The following is a 15,269-nucleotide window of genomic DNA, read 5'->3' as shown; positions in this document are numbered from 1 at the left end:
CGTTGAACGTAAACATCAACATCTCCTTTGTGTTTCTAGATCTTCTTTTTCAAGCTAATCTTCCAAAAAAAATTGGGCTCATGCTCTTTCCATCACTGTGTTTATTATTAATAGACTTCCCTCCAATCCCCTTTCTCCATATTTTATAAACAAAATCCCAATTACAATGAGTTAAGAGTTTTTGGTTGTTTGGTGTATGCTGCTAGTTCTAAGAACAATATAACCAATTTTGATCCTTGTAGTAGAAAATGTATATTCTTAGGCCATAAACATGGCACCAAGGGTGAAATCCTTTTTGATTTATATAACAAACAAAATTTTATTTCTAGAGACACAGTTTTTAAAAAAATATATTTCCCCACCTAAGTTCTACAAACACACCAACAAATCTGCCTAAACCTACTTCTCCCCTATATGCTCAAGAAGACAACATAAATTATCTTTCACCCCCCCTCCCCCCCCCCCCTTATATTGATCAAACTCATAGTCCTACCAATAATAACCATACTCATACAGTAAGTGACATTACTCATAACCATCCTTATCCTATCACTCACACCCTTCATACATCCTCATTTGACCTCCCCACCTAATCCAACAACATTGTCCCTATAAAAAAATCCAGCAGACTCACTAAACCTTCAAACTATCTATAAGATTACCACCGTTCTCTACTAATAGGTACTCCTATTGTTAGAACAAGATTTGGTTCTACATCTATACCTTGAATTTCGATGATAACAATGTTGTATTTGGGTGAGAATAATTTTGGTACCCTAATTGTTTGTTATTATGTAGCTTTAACATCCAGTTTTGATTCTGAGTATATGACGTGCAACGTCATCAGTTTCTGAATGATAAGTTCCACTTCCGCTTATGCACCAGTCATAAGAAGTTCTGAAAGATGTTCAATGTTGTTGCTGCAATAATCTTTCTACTTCTGTGTTGATTCACTCCTGAGAAGCTTTTGAGGAAACGCTATGTTGTTGTTGCAATGTTCACTCAATTCGTGCTTATGGACGTGACTCTGATCACTAAGCTTCTGAAGTTGTGTTATTTAGATGAAGATTCTGAAGATCTCAAGCCAGATGTTGAGGTTATCAAGGTTCTGACTATAGATTTTGAAGACTCTGAAGATACTAAAGATCTCAAGTCAGACTACTGACGTCGTCAAGGTTCTGAACGAAGATTCTAAAGTTTCTAAATCTAGCTTTATGTTTCTTCATTTCATGCTTCATCAACTTTCATCAAAAGCCAATGAACTTGAAGATAAGATCAAATGGGAATGTGATCAAATAGTACATAGTACAAATCAAATATCCTTTCCATTACCTAAATTCGTGGGAAAAGACAGTACTATACATCACACATATCACTGAATTTATGGGCAAAAGACAATATGCAATATCACTCATTTCACCATCCAACAGTGGACAACCGCTCTATTTGGTTTTCCCATTTTCCCAGTGGTCTTCTTCTTATGCTATATAAGTGGGACTTGGATACTTGAAGAAAAACAAGAGAATACACAAGAATGCTGAAGCACTGCTAAACTTGAAAAAGTTTATTTCTTTGTGAAAATCTATCATTCATTATACACAGTTTTTCTTTGAGTAATTGTTTATCATTTGTGTAAATCTGATTGTGTAGAAGCATCTTGTAATACACGAAATATTATTCAAACTGTTTGTTTGACTCCTTAAGGAGACTAGGGTATATTCAGATTCTTGAAAAGATAAAGAAAGTTATTCTTTGTGAGTCCTTAAGGAGACTAGGATATAGTCGGATCCTTGAGAAGACAAAGAAGGTTAGCCTTTTTTGTGATTATTATAATCAGTTGATTATAGTGGATTAAGTCCTTGTGTATAAGGAAAAATCACCTTGGCGAGTGGACTGAAGTAGCTTTGAGTTTCAAGTGAACCATGATAAAAATACTTGTGTTTTTATCTCTTTGCTATTAACTTTTTAGGGATGTTCTTGAGTTGGTAAAAAACTTTTCTTTTTGTAAAACCCAGTTCAACCCCCCCCCCCCCCTAGTTCAAGTGAGCCATGATAAAAATACTTGTGTTTTTAGGGATGTTTTTATGATCATCAAACAAGTATTTCTCTATACCCTCTACATAACTTTTTGTCATATTATAATTTATCTTCTAGTCATAGATGTTTCGATCTTAAATTATATACTATTGTTGAACCTTCTTGCTACACTAAAGCCATAATAGGCCCAAATTGGCTTAAAGCCATTGACATAGAGTTACACTCTCTTATTAGAAAAAATACATGGGATCTCATACCTTTACCCCCTTACAAAAGATATATTGGCTATAAATGGATTTTTAAAATCAAATTTCACGCAAATGGGACAATTGAGAGTTATAAAGCACGTCTCGTGGCAAAAGGTTTCACACAAACTGAAGGCCTCGATTATTTAGAAATTTTTAGTCTCGTTGTTAAAATGAAAACTAGTAGGGTTATTTTATTCTTGGTTGCTTCTCATAATTGGTTTATTCATTAGTTAGGCGTTAATATCGCTTTCTTTCACAATGACTTAGAGGAAGAAGTTTACATGAAACTTCCTCCTAGCCTGAAAATCAGCAACAAAAACCCCATCTGTAAATTAAATAAATCCATTTATGGCTTAAAACAAACTAGACATCAATGGAACACTAAACTCACCAGCACCTTAATTCAATTAGGCTACAATCAATTTAACGCTAATTATTCCCTTTTCACTCATCATCATAACAATAATATTACTATAATATTGGTTTATGTTGATGATCTTCTGATTGTAGGTGATAATATGGATGAAATTAATCACATCAAACTTGGCCTAGTACCAAATTCAATATCAAAGGTTTAGGCAACATCAAGTGTTTTCTAGGTTTAAAAATTGCTCGATCAACAAAAGGAATCTTCGTTTTCCAATGAAAGTATAACCTTGATCTTCTCCAAATAACATGTCTCCTAGGTGCAAAACCGGATAACACGCATATGGATCCTCATCATAAAATCACCTATGAAACATATCCATCTCTAACTAATCTCACTTATCTTAGATGTCTCATTGGTAAGTTGTTATATTAACTCATACTAGGCTTGATATCAGTTTTTCTATTTGCAAGCTCAGTCAATTTTTATCTAAGCCAATTAAAGCTAACTTCCAGGCAATGTTATGAATTCTTTAGCACATCAAATCTGCTCCAGAATAGGAACTTCTCTTGAAATCTGATTCATCCACCATTCTATATGGTTCCACTGACTCGGACTGAGAATCTTGCAGCGACACTCAAAATTTTACTATCAACTTCTGTTTATATCTAGGCAGCTCTTTCATCAGCTAGAAAAGCAAGAAACAAATGGTTATTTTTCGTTCATCATCAGAAGCGGAATACCACGCCTTGACCAATGCTACTTATGAGGCCCAATGACTACTTTTTATTTTCCATGACTTTGGCATTTCTCACTCCTAAATTGTGATAATCATTATGCCATTCACATAGCCAACAATCTGGTGTTTCACAAGCGCACATAACACATAGAAATGGATTTTCACATTGTGTGTGACAAGGTTCAAGACAAAACCATCCACCTTATACTTATTCATTCCACACAACAAGTAGTTGATATTTTCACGAAAGCCCTTCATTTGGTCCCTTTTCCACACTTGTTAACAAACTTGGACTGCATAATATACATTCCAGTTTGTAGGGGCTGTTAAACACAATTAATATATGGTTAAGTTATTCTTTATTTGTTAGTTTACACGTGATTGCAACAGGATTAGCTATTATTCAGGCAATTAGTTTTATAGCAGTTACAATATATATATATATATATATATATATATATATATATATATATATATATATATATATATATATATATATATATATATATATATATATATATATATATATATATATAGAGAGAGAGAGAGAGAGAGAGAGAGAGAGAGAGAGAGAAATTAGTTATTAGATTTAAGTTGAATAACATTTGTATTCCTCTTCATTTTTAATTCAATGAATTTCATATTTTTCTATGTGTCCAAGGGACATTTGTTAAAAAATTATTTTGTCAATCCTCAAAGCAAAAGAGTTGTACTTTAGTGATGTTGACTTGTGGATTAATGAGATGTATTGTGAGTGTTATTTTGTATTCATTTGTTAAGTATTATTATGTAAATTTGTAAATGTAAATTTTAGAAATAATAGATGAAATTTTGGGGAAAAAACATATGCATATAGTTAGGATAGTTTTAACGCTAAAAGTCATCTGAATCGTAAGAGAGAGAAAATGTGGTTCGGTTTGGTTCGTTTTACTTTAGAAATAAAATCAAACCAAACAAAACTAAATCAATTTGATTTGGGTTGGTTCGGTTTTTTCAAGATTTTTATTGAACTATACATACACATGTAGAAAACAATATTATTTTGTCTTTAGTCATTCATACGTTACCATAAAATAAGTTTATAATTATTAAAACAAGTTTATAATTTGATACATAAATATGAATAGTGTCTTACAATTTTATCTTATGTTTAAAAGACAATCTACATGAAATTACATTCTTAAGTAAATTTGAAATACTATATTATGTAGTTATAAATAAGTGCATGCATGTGACTATGTTAGTATGTAACACTATAATTTCTTTTTTATTATCAATATTTATATATAAAGGGATACGAAAATAATGTAAATTAAATTTTTCTTTTAATTTTATCCTTATCAACGTCACCAAATTGAAAATAAAACAAAAATAAAAATATATAAATTTTATTTCAAATAAAAATAACAGTATTTATAAATAAATAATATATATATTTTTGATATGTAAATTAAAATAAATATCATACAAATAATACAACAAAATATACATTAATATATAGTACTGGTTGATTTTTCTAAAGAATTTTAAAAAAATAATGGACAAAATTTTGTAACATAAAAAATTTGATTTATAAAACACAAATCGTAAACTGAACTGCACCGTACGATTCTATTAGAAAATGACCCAAACATATATGAGTTTTTTCGGTTTTCAATTTGATTTAGTTCAGTTAATCAATTTTTATTGGATCGAGTCAATTTTGAATATTTTTACATATAATTGTCTTACAGGTAAATAGTTGATAAAAATAGACTAATTAATTTTTTTTTATTGATTCAAGTTTTTTTTCTTTTCAAAATTCAAATTTAACTTATCCATTACACCTTTAAGATTGTATTATTATTATTATGAGCACTCACGTATTCGTCTTTCCATTTTTTTAATATGCATTAATAAAAATATATGCGATATTTTTATTTAATTTTTTTTAAATACAGTATGTGAATGATATATGGAAGTTAATAATAGTGGTTTCAAAGAAAGTTATTAAATAAATTAAAAGGTAAAAATGATAAAAAAATAGACTATAACAAAACAAAGTATTCCCTTTATATATTGTTATAGATTATTATTATTATTACTAGCGTCCAAATGGGCACTCACGTGTCTGTCTGTCTGTTTTCTTTAATACTGACGCACATAAAATATATATTATATTATATTTTAATTTAATTTTAATTTAATTTTAAATTATTTATAAAATGATTAAATATAATAATATGAAAAATAATAAATCATCGTATAACTGCCCGTCGTTTGTGGAAAGAAAAATTAAGATTTAAAATAAAACTGAAAAATATATATTTAAAAGAAAAAAAACTACACCAAAATCATGTCTTTATATATTATTATTATTATTATAATTAAAAAAATTTACTCAAATAATCTAGTTTTTTTCAAAAAAAAATCCTAAAATAATTAATTTCAAACTACCTCACTTTGAAGAGTTGGTGCAAGATGAATTGACGTTTGTTCTCTAAGTTAAATAGGTGGCGCCAATTGGATTGGATTATGCACTTAGTGTTGCCAATCCAATTGGCGCGTGTGTGTTAGGTTTAAGAGGAGGTGCCAATTGGTTTGACACATTTGTGTGTTATGTATTTTTTTTAAAAAAATAATGTACATTTTAGATAAAAGTCGAAATCTGACTAATTATTATTAATATTAATATGCATTTAGATACGAATACCAAAAAGACTAATGTCGTTAATCGGGATAACCTAACCGACCTCCGGTATCACATTCTCTGGCTACCCGAACGCATGACCTTAGTCCAGGTTGACCTTAGTCCAGGTTGATGATTCACCCCAGGTGTTTGAGGATTTGAAGGCCCAGGAGCATCATCACCACCTGTAGGAGATTACCTAAGATATTCAGACAAATCCCCGTAGTCCCGTGTATGCAATAAAGCGCTACCGCCATAGTTGAGTTCGTGACCCATGGCAGAGTAGTTGAGTTGTATTTGAGTTATTGGAGGGAGACCAGAACAGTTGAAGGGCGACATTAGTGTGAATGATGCGTCGAGGAAAGGTTGAAATAATTGTTGTGGTGTTTTGTAGCCATATGGTTGTTGCATGTTTTAGTTTTGTGATGTTTGGGGTTCTTGGCTATAGTAGGAGGAGAGACAGTTGATGTTAAATGATCGCCGAGTGTTTTGACTAAGACGGCTATGGTGGGGTGATGTGTTTTATGCATAACGATGTTGGGTGTCTTGATGATGATCTTCTTGTTGGTAGTGGTACAAGGCATGCTCTTGATATTATGGTTGGGTGTTTGACATGTTAAGGTCGTAGGTTTGTCTGTTTGTGGACCGGAAATTTTGATGGGTAAGGAGTTATGATTAACCAGTCTGGCAGTCTGGCAGTGTTGTCAGGGTTAGATGTTGAACCTTCTTGTGTAAGTTACCTGGCATGAGTCATATATGTACATATCCTCGGCTGCATCTTGTTCGTTGATTTCATGATCATGATCCAAGTTAAGATATGGATGTCAAATGAACTGAAATGTAAAAATATATTAGATTATAAAATGTGCAATATTAAAAAACAATTAAACATCACTTCCTTTGCATCCTCATCATTTTTTACTCGCACTCATCCACGTATGGCATCGAGTCTCTTAATACTTCTAACTTTTTCGCCTTCAGGTATGTTTCCATCTAATTAACGAACCAACTCCCTATGTAGTTGCTCGAACCGACAAATATTCTAGAAAAGCATCTCCATCGGAGACTTGTTTCTCGAATAAATCATTTTTCCATAGCGGCGATGAAGACGAATCATGTTTGCAATATAATGAAAATAGACATGGAAAAATGAATTACACAACACCTCTATTTATACAAAAAAAAATTACACAATACACGGAGGAGGAATCAGACCAATTAGCGTCTCCTCTCATTTTCTACACATAAACACCAATTGGATTAACAACACTATATGATGTAGCCAATTCAATTGACGTCTTCTCTTTAAAATTAAGGTTATACGTCACACCTACGTATTATAGTTTTTTTTAAAGTTGAATAGTTTGAGAATTAATCAGAAAAGTGAATTTTTTATGAGTAAAAAATTCTTCTTCTTATTTTTTGTCTTTTGAAAATTTAAATTAAAATTAAAAAAATGGTGTTGAGTTGAATTGCCTTGGAAGTCCAGCCAGAAGGATATACGCACATTCGTTAGCCAACCAGTTTTGGATCTCTCATCAATTCTTTGACCTATCTAACCACACAAACCCTTTCACCCTCCTTTCCCATTCGATTCCATTCTCTTCACCTCTCATTTCAATTCCCAGGTATTTCCATACTCCAGTTTTACCCTCTAATTTCGTTTTACTTTTTTTTTAATTATTCTTATGTCTCAAAAATTAGGGTTCAATTATTTCCCAATTCATTTTTCTAGGGTTTGAACAATTTTCAACCCTTTTCTTTCATAGCTTAGGATCCTTTTATTTTTATGGAATTTGATTGCCTACAGACTACTGAAGTTTCTCAAAAATTGATAAAAAATTCAGCTATAGGTATAGATATAGTTGATCCAAATACAAAATCCAATTCCAAGGAAATTTCAAACCCTGGTTTTGTTACAAATACCAAATCTGAATCTGGAAAAGGTGAGAATTTAAAGGGAAAATTGAAGTTAAAGTTGAAGAAAGGAATCAAAGCCTCTGCAACTGCTTTGGATCAATCATCAGGTTCTGGTGATGTGGTTGATGCGGTTCGTCGGTCCATCACCGACCTTCCTCCTGCATTGATATCCGAGATTCTCAATTGCCTTGATCCCAAAGATCTTGGAATTGTTTCATGTGTTTCGTTGATTCTACGTAGTCTTGCTTCTGAGCATCATGCTTGGAAGGGATTCTATTATGAAAGGTGGGGGCTTCCGGAAGCTCATGTGGCCGCATCGGAATCTGGGGTTGGGGACAGTGTTACAGATGAAAAGTCATGGAAGGAGATTTTTGTGGAAAGGGAGTTTAGGAGTAAGACTTTTATGGGAAGGTATAGTATGGATGTGTTGTATGGCCATACTGAGGCAGTTAGGACTGTTTTCTTGTTGGCTTCTGCAAAGCTCATATTTACATCTGGGTATGACACTGTTGTGAGGATGTGGAACATGGAAGATGGGTTGTCGATTGCGTCGTGTAGACCTCTTGGCTGCACCATTCGTGCAGTTGCAGCAGATACAAGATTACTAGTTGCTGGTGGTACCGGTGGGTTCATTCATTGTTGGAAGGCTGTTGAAGAACTGCCCCATCTGTTTGATCTTAAAGGCTCGCGAAATAAGAATACCGAGGTTCGACTATGGGGTCATGATGGTCCGGTTACTTCACTTGCTTTAGATTTGACAAGGATTTATAGTGGTTCTTGGGACACGACTGTTCGCGTGTGGGACCGTCTCTCGATGAAATGCATTGTGGTGTTGAGGCATAGCGACTGGGTCTGGGGACTTGTCCCTCATGATACTACAGTTGTCAGCACGTCGGGCTCAGATTTGTACGTTTGGGATACTAATAGTGGTACTTTGGTGAGCATTGTTCCAAATGCTCATGTTGGTAATACTTATGCTTTGGCGAGAAGCCATTCAGGTGATTTTGTTTTTACCGGAGGTGAAGATGGTTCAATACGTATGTACGAGATTGTTCGTGATAGCTTCATGACTGAAGCACTGCATGTTGCTACATGGGATCCTCACTCTGGTCCTGTGCATTCCCTTGCCTTTGAGTTTCCTTGGCTTGTTTCTGCATCGAGTGATGGCAAACTGGCTTTAATTGACGTGAGGAAGCTACTACGAACGAGCAAGCGTGTTCTATGGAAGAGAGCTTCAAAGGCAAATAATTCGGGCAAAGTTAATGTAGAGCCTCCACAGAGGATGTTGCATGGATATAAGAACAATCTTTACTCTGTAGATATAGGAGCTGATCGAATTGTCTGTGGAGGTGAAGAAGGTGTTGTCAGGGTTTGGAATTTCACAGAAGCTCTGGAAATTGAACGCAGAGTCCGTGCATCGAGAGGAGTGCGATTAGAGAACAGAATGAGACGGCGTAAGCTCCAAACAGAGCTCAGCAGTAAAGGTGGTAGGAGTGATCAATGTTCTGTTGCGGCCAAGAAAAATTCGGTGCCTTGCATTTGGCCGAGAGGTGGAAAGACGAAGGCGTAGTAATGATTGCTGAAATCAACCGTTTCCTCTAAGCACCAGTTACCTATCCTCTTATGTTTTTTTTTGCAAAATTGATAAATACTGTATTTTGGCTTTAAGCAGGTAAACTGACCAAGTGAAGTTTTTTCTCGTTTACTATTATGATTTAATGATGAGCATCTCACTCAAATAATTTTCAAATGATAGTGTTTCTTTGAGAGAATTCTTTTACATAAGGTAGTATGTAGTTGGTATTTATAGTTTGATTTATTGTTGATGTGATGACTTGGTTAATAGATAATATGTAAATATTTTTGTAAGATTTTTAATGATTTTTGTTAGCAACTTTAATCGATAAAAAAAAGGAGGAAACATCATTTCGGAAGTAAGATTAATGTTTGTCCAGCATCTTTAAAGCTTTGTCAAAGCTAAATACAAAGAAGTTTAAATATTGTGCACATTAAGAAATGGAAAACATTGACCTAATTATAACAAACGAGACTTTAGAGAAAGCTGATTGCAAGTGGCAAATAGAAAAAGAAAAACCTACCTGGCATCCCAAGGTTGTATTTGACATGCCACGTATTTTTATTATGTCAAAAAATACTCCTCTCATTTTTAGGGGTGCTCAATTTCGATTATTAAAAATCGATTAATTATAATTTTAACAAAATTCATATTTTGAATATGTTATTAATATAGTTTTAATCAAATTCATATTTTCGACATTATATTCAAAATAAAAATCAAATTAGTCTATTTTCAGAAATAAAATTAAAAATTAAAAAAAATATATATTTATTTTTTTAATTATGAAAATAAATAAATCGGGGATAAATAAAAAAAATATATTTTTCAGTAAATAAAAAAATTTTAAACATATAAAAAAGATTTTTTTAAAAAAAGAATAATTTCAAAAAAAAAATTAATAAATAAATTTTCTTAAAATTTTAAACAAATTATTTTTTGCAAATAAATTATTTTTTTAAAATTTTAATCAAAATTAATTATAAATTTGATTACGCATATAACCAATTAATAACTGATTTATAATCATTTTATAAAAATGGAATCCGATTATGACAATCGATTTTAATAACCGATTATAATGTATGAATTATTTATGGTTATAAATTGGTTATGGAAATTAACCTCCATATCCTTACTTACAAAGTTTTCTTTCAAACACTAAAAATCGATAGTGATATTTAAAATGAGTATGTGCTTTCCGAATTATTTGAAATATTTGGTGTATAGTAATAGTATACCAAAAGTTTTAGAAAATTCAGTATACCGAATAGTTATCTCACTCTTAAAAATTTGATAGTGTTATTTTTATATGGTTGTGATTGTATTGACACTTTCGTAGAGTTGTGACTTTACTAACACTTTTGTATGGTCATAATGATTTAAAATTTATAAAAATATGTCTCATGTTGTTAACATAAACACATCGCAGTGTCTCAATTTTGGCATCTCGCATTTCTTTACTTCAACGACGTGAATCCTCCTATTGAACTTAGGATCACAAAGTACACTCTTTTTGATGTTCTATAATCCAAATTAGATAATCTCTTGTGCTACCTAAACAATTGAAGGGTGGTTAAGATCGAGTACAATTCACCTTCAATTGATTAAGTGAAGATTAGGTTCAATAAGTTTGAGTTGATGTCTGATGAAGATTTAAGACTTATGGGGAATACATTTCACCATTATGCAACAAAGAGTTTAATCAAGGTGAATGTGAAGCTTGCGAGATCTATTGATGATATTCTGAAAATGATGAAACGTCTTGAATCATTTATCAATGATTAATTTATGTTAATGTTATTTTCATGTTATGTCATGTTATGTTCACGTTAAGTTATGTTCATCTCGTAGTATTGTAAAGCTAATTTGCATTTAATACAATGTTAGGATAAAGTGTCAACAAAATACAAATAATTCAGTACAACACAACATATTTGAAACAACTCAAATAATGTTTGTGATAATAAGTAACAAACAAACAAATAAAATTTAAACTCGTCCACCACGAGCAATGTGTAATATATGCGTTAACTCGACATAGACCTGATTATCTGGGTTTACTAATGTAATATTCCATATTCCCAAAAAATATTCATTTGATTGTCAGTTGAGACAAACCGAGTTCATATGTACTATATTTGTTGTTAGTTAAGACAAATTAAGCTTCTATATGCTTTAAATGTTGTCAGTTGGAACTAATAGAGTAACTAGTGAACTCAAAAGAGATTAATTATTATTAAAAGAGACTGACATTTATTAATAAGTACAAGAGGAAATATTTTGATAACATTAATAATTAGTCAATTGATACTAGAAGACAAAATATCAATTGAAATATTTTTTATCACTACTTAATATTATATGATATATATTTATATGGATAAGAAGAATGTGTGGATAGGAATAAAATAAAAATAAAAGTAGGTAAGAGAGAAAGAGAAATATCAGTAAGAAGAAGAGAAGAGAAAGCAAGAGAGAAGAAGAAGAACTCAAGAAGGAAAAAGAGGAAAGTTCATGGAATTCATTATCATCATCACCAATTTCATCAACTTCTTCATATAATCCTTTCCATAGAAGGTGAGTTCCATAGATAAAATTAGCTTTGGGGAAAGATTTCATGATTGGGAGTTAGGGTTTGTGTAATTCCATGATAAATTATTGTTGTTCTTACTGCTATGTTGTTATTGTTGGTTGATTCTTGATGATGTTGTTCTATGTTGTTGTTCGTGTTATCTCCCTTGATTGTGTAAATGTTGTTCTTAAATGATGCCTCATATTTCCTTGCTTTGGTGTGGATTTATGATGGTGTATGATTTGGGATGATTTGATATGATTAAAATTGGAAAAGGGAGTGTTTAGAAGATAGATTTGTGAAGAAAAGTGATGAACCAATCGATTGGTTCTGGACCTAACTATCAAACAATCGATTATTTCATGTTCCAGTGAAGAAGAATCAAAATTTAACTCATAAAAATTGATTGTCATGATAAACCAATCGATTGGCTATGTATATTTTGTGAAAAATGCTTAACAAAACCTGAATGCAATCGATTGACATCCAATGCAATTGATTGGTTCAGTCTTGTTTTGCCTAAAACCACTTATTCCATATTTCTAAACCACCTTGGATGTATTATAACTTGTATCATGATGTGTATGCTTTTGATTGACATTAATCGATCAAAACTCATGAGATTGTTTAGGGTTTATCCTAGAATCTTAGTTAGGTTAAAGTATGTGGTTCTTGTTTCCACCATAATTCAAGAACCGTGGATCTGTTTGATATGAGACTTGAAGAATTGTAAGGATAATCCAATGGGATATTGCACGGTGATGAGAGACCATGAATTAACCAAGGATGCTTGATGGAGGATAGTAATGATTATATGCCTTATGTGTTTCATGTATGACATTTTGATAAGTTAACGCTTAGCTATGAATTAGTTGGATGTTTTGATTGTGTAATAATAAGAATAAAAACCTTATGATGGTGAGTTAGAAAATCTAGGAGTATAACTAGGTGAATAACTTAGAAAAATAATATAGGTTATGGAACTAAGTTATGTGGCGATGCTTGGACGCAAATGTACCTTGGGGTGTGCCGTGGACAAGTAGTCGCTAGAACTATAGCTTAGTTACGAACCAATATGCTTTTTATGGAACATGGGTAGATTATATGAATTGGTGAATAAGATCACCTAGTGATTAGGGAGTGTAATCACATTACGTTTGATGAACTAGTCATGTATTCAAAAACAACCCCCAATGTCGTGCCCATCCCAAAGGTCGATGCTTATGAAAGGTAAGAATTAGGATATAAGCACTATTGCTTCGCTCAACTAAATGGGTTAGAGTCCCATAGTGGAACCAAATGAGCTAGAGTCCCATAGTGGACCTCAAAGTGAGTTAGAGTCTAATACGAGGAAAAAGGCTCGAAATGGGTGTTGAGTCCCATAGGGAGCGAAGATTCTTAGATTGGGTACGAGTCCCGTGAAATAATTTGAAATCCACAAGTCAAAGCATGATACAAGGATCTGTGACTCGTGTCGAGAATCCTATACATAGGGTTAACCGGGGAAAGATGAATTGGTAGGTTTTCGAATAATGATTATTTTTAGTTGGTGAATTCAAGTGTACATGTTTCCATATAATGCGATAATTCCCTAGTTGCTTAATTCTCTATCTTCTTGAAGACTTGAGTTGGGAAATTGTTTAGAAACCCTGTAGAGCCAAGTGAACCCATAAGATAGTGGAACTCACTGAGATTATTATCTCATCCTAGTATTTTTGTTGCTTTTCAGGTGTTGTTTACAGGTTATATGCAAGAGAAGTTGTCTATTGATGTTTCAAAGGATTCTGCATGCTGTGATCTTTCGCTGTGGATTGTGTGCAATGAAAAGATTGTAGTCAAATCTTAGTTTTTATTTTTAGACGCTATTGTATAACATGTTCCATATATGTATTTTAGTTTGGGCATGTGTATATAATGATGCCATTAGGCTCTTATGTTGTGCCAGAACCAAAAATTAACACTTGTATGATATTATTTTAGATATATATTATACAGGTTGTTACATTTGGTATCAGAGAAGATCGATTCTCGAACTAGCCTTGAAACATTATAAGTAAATCTATTCTTGCCTCGTATGTGTGTTTAGCTAACATGATTCTTAATATTATTGTATGTAGTACTGGGCTTAATCAACCTAATTCTATGTGTGTGGTAGGTAGAATCATGGTTGAGCGACCACGAGGACTCCAAATGTGCATGGTTCAAGCAATCCTATAATGTTAAAGGAGTCGGGAAGTGAGGATATCTATTGTATGAATTTGTCGGAGATTTGAGAAATATATGAATCTGCTAGTAGAACAAGATTGACCCACTGATATGAATAAGTATTGTAAGTAATTCCATACAATAAAATAGAAATCGTTTTGTTGCATATATGCCATAAGGTCTGGAAGTGAGGTAGCGTGTCGGTGTTTCAACATCTAAGGTCACTAGAGCATCTTGGAAGAACGGGAGTACTTCAGGGAGTATATTCAAAATGGCACCTTGCAATGGTTGAGGGATCGAGAGATAGGGACGTTCAAATTTTGTTGAGGGTCTAAGGTAGTGGTGAAGTCTAAGAAGAGACTTTAGGACATGACCGCCTTTTCTAAGTGGAACATGCATGATTTAGATGAAAGATAGAAGATAAACCAAGTATAACCAGTCTTAGAAGGGAGATCGAGTTCAGGATGGTTCGTCTAAGATTCAATGTTAGTATGAGACATTATGGAAATGTTTAGTTGCTCAAGGGTCAGTTGAAAGGGATTTATGTTTAAAAGAGAAAAAACATTACGGATCAACGGAAGTTCTAGTCGGACTGGTTGAAGGAGGTTGTGTTGAGATAAAGAGCAAGTAATTTAGATTCAAGGAAATTCTAGTAGAAGGGTTATATTATTGGAGTTAAGGGACTTACCTTAGAAGACAAGTGAATGCAGAGTTTGGAAGCAATGAGAATGTTACAATGCAACTATCATAAGGGTGCATTTCAGATAAAGGCATAATGGGATCATAATGTTCCATTAAGGTTAACATAGGAGCGTGTAGTTGATGATTATTCACATATGAAGATTTCTAGAGTATGAAGTGAAGTGGAGAAAGTTATACCTTGGTATTAAGAAGCGTGTGATAGTGGCATCCTGGTCATAGGTGTGCAATTGAT

General features: G+C 32.7%; 1 protein-coding gene across 1 annotated transcript; it reads left to right on the top strand.

Annotated features, from left to right (window-relative positions):
* Window positions 1–7,520: 7,520 nt before the first annotated feature.
* On the top strand, window positions 7,521–9,751 carry LOC127117931 (F-box/WD-40 repeat-containing protein At5g21040). Its single transcript, XM_051048059.1, has one exon. The coding sequence runs from the start codon at window positions 7,849–7,851 to the stop codon at window positions 9,547–9,549; it is 1,701 nt and encodes a 566-aa protein (XP_050904016.1). The 5' UTR covers window positions 7,521–7,848; the 3' UTR covers window positions 9,550–9,751.
* Window positions 9,752–15,269: the final 5,518 nt, after the last annotated feature.

Source organism: Lathyrus oleraceus, chromosome 2 (assembly GCF_024323335.1).
Source record: "Lathyrus oleraceus cultivar Zhongwan6 chromosome 2, CAAS_Psat_ZW6_1.0, whole genome shotgun sequence".
Taxonomy (NCBI): Eukaryota; Viridiplantae; Streptophyta; class Magnoliopsida; order Fabales; family Fabaceae; genus Lathyrus; species Lathyrus oleraceus.
Note: the sequence above shows the minus strand (reverse complement) of the source record. Positions and strands in the feature narration are given on the sequence as shown.

What these genes read in the sequence shown, in the direction of transcription:
- LOC127117931 (XM_051048059.1), top strand. Translation starts at nt 7,849, where the DNA reads ATGGAATTTGATTGCCTACAGACTACTGAAGTTTCTCAAAAATTGATA.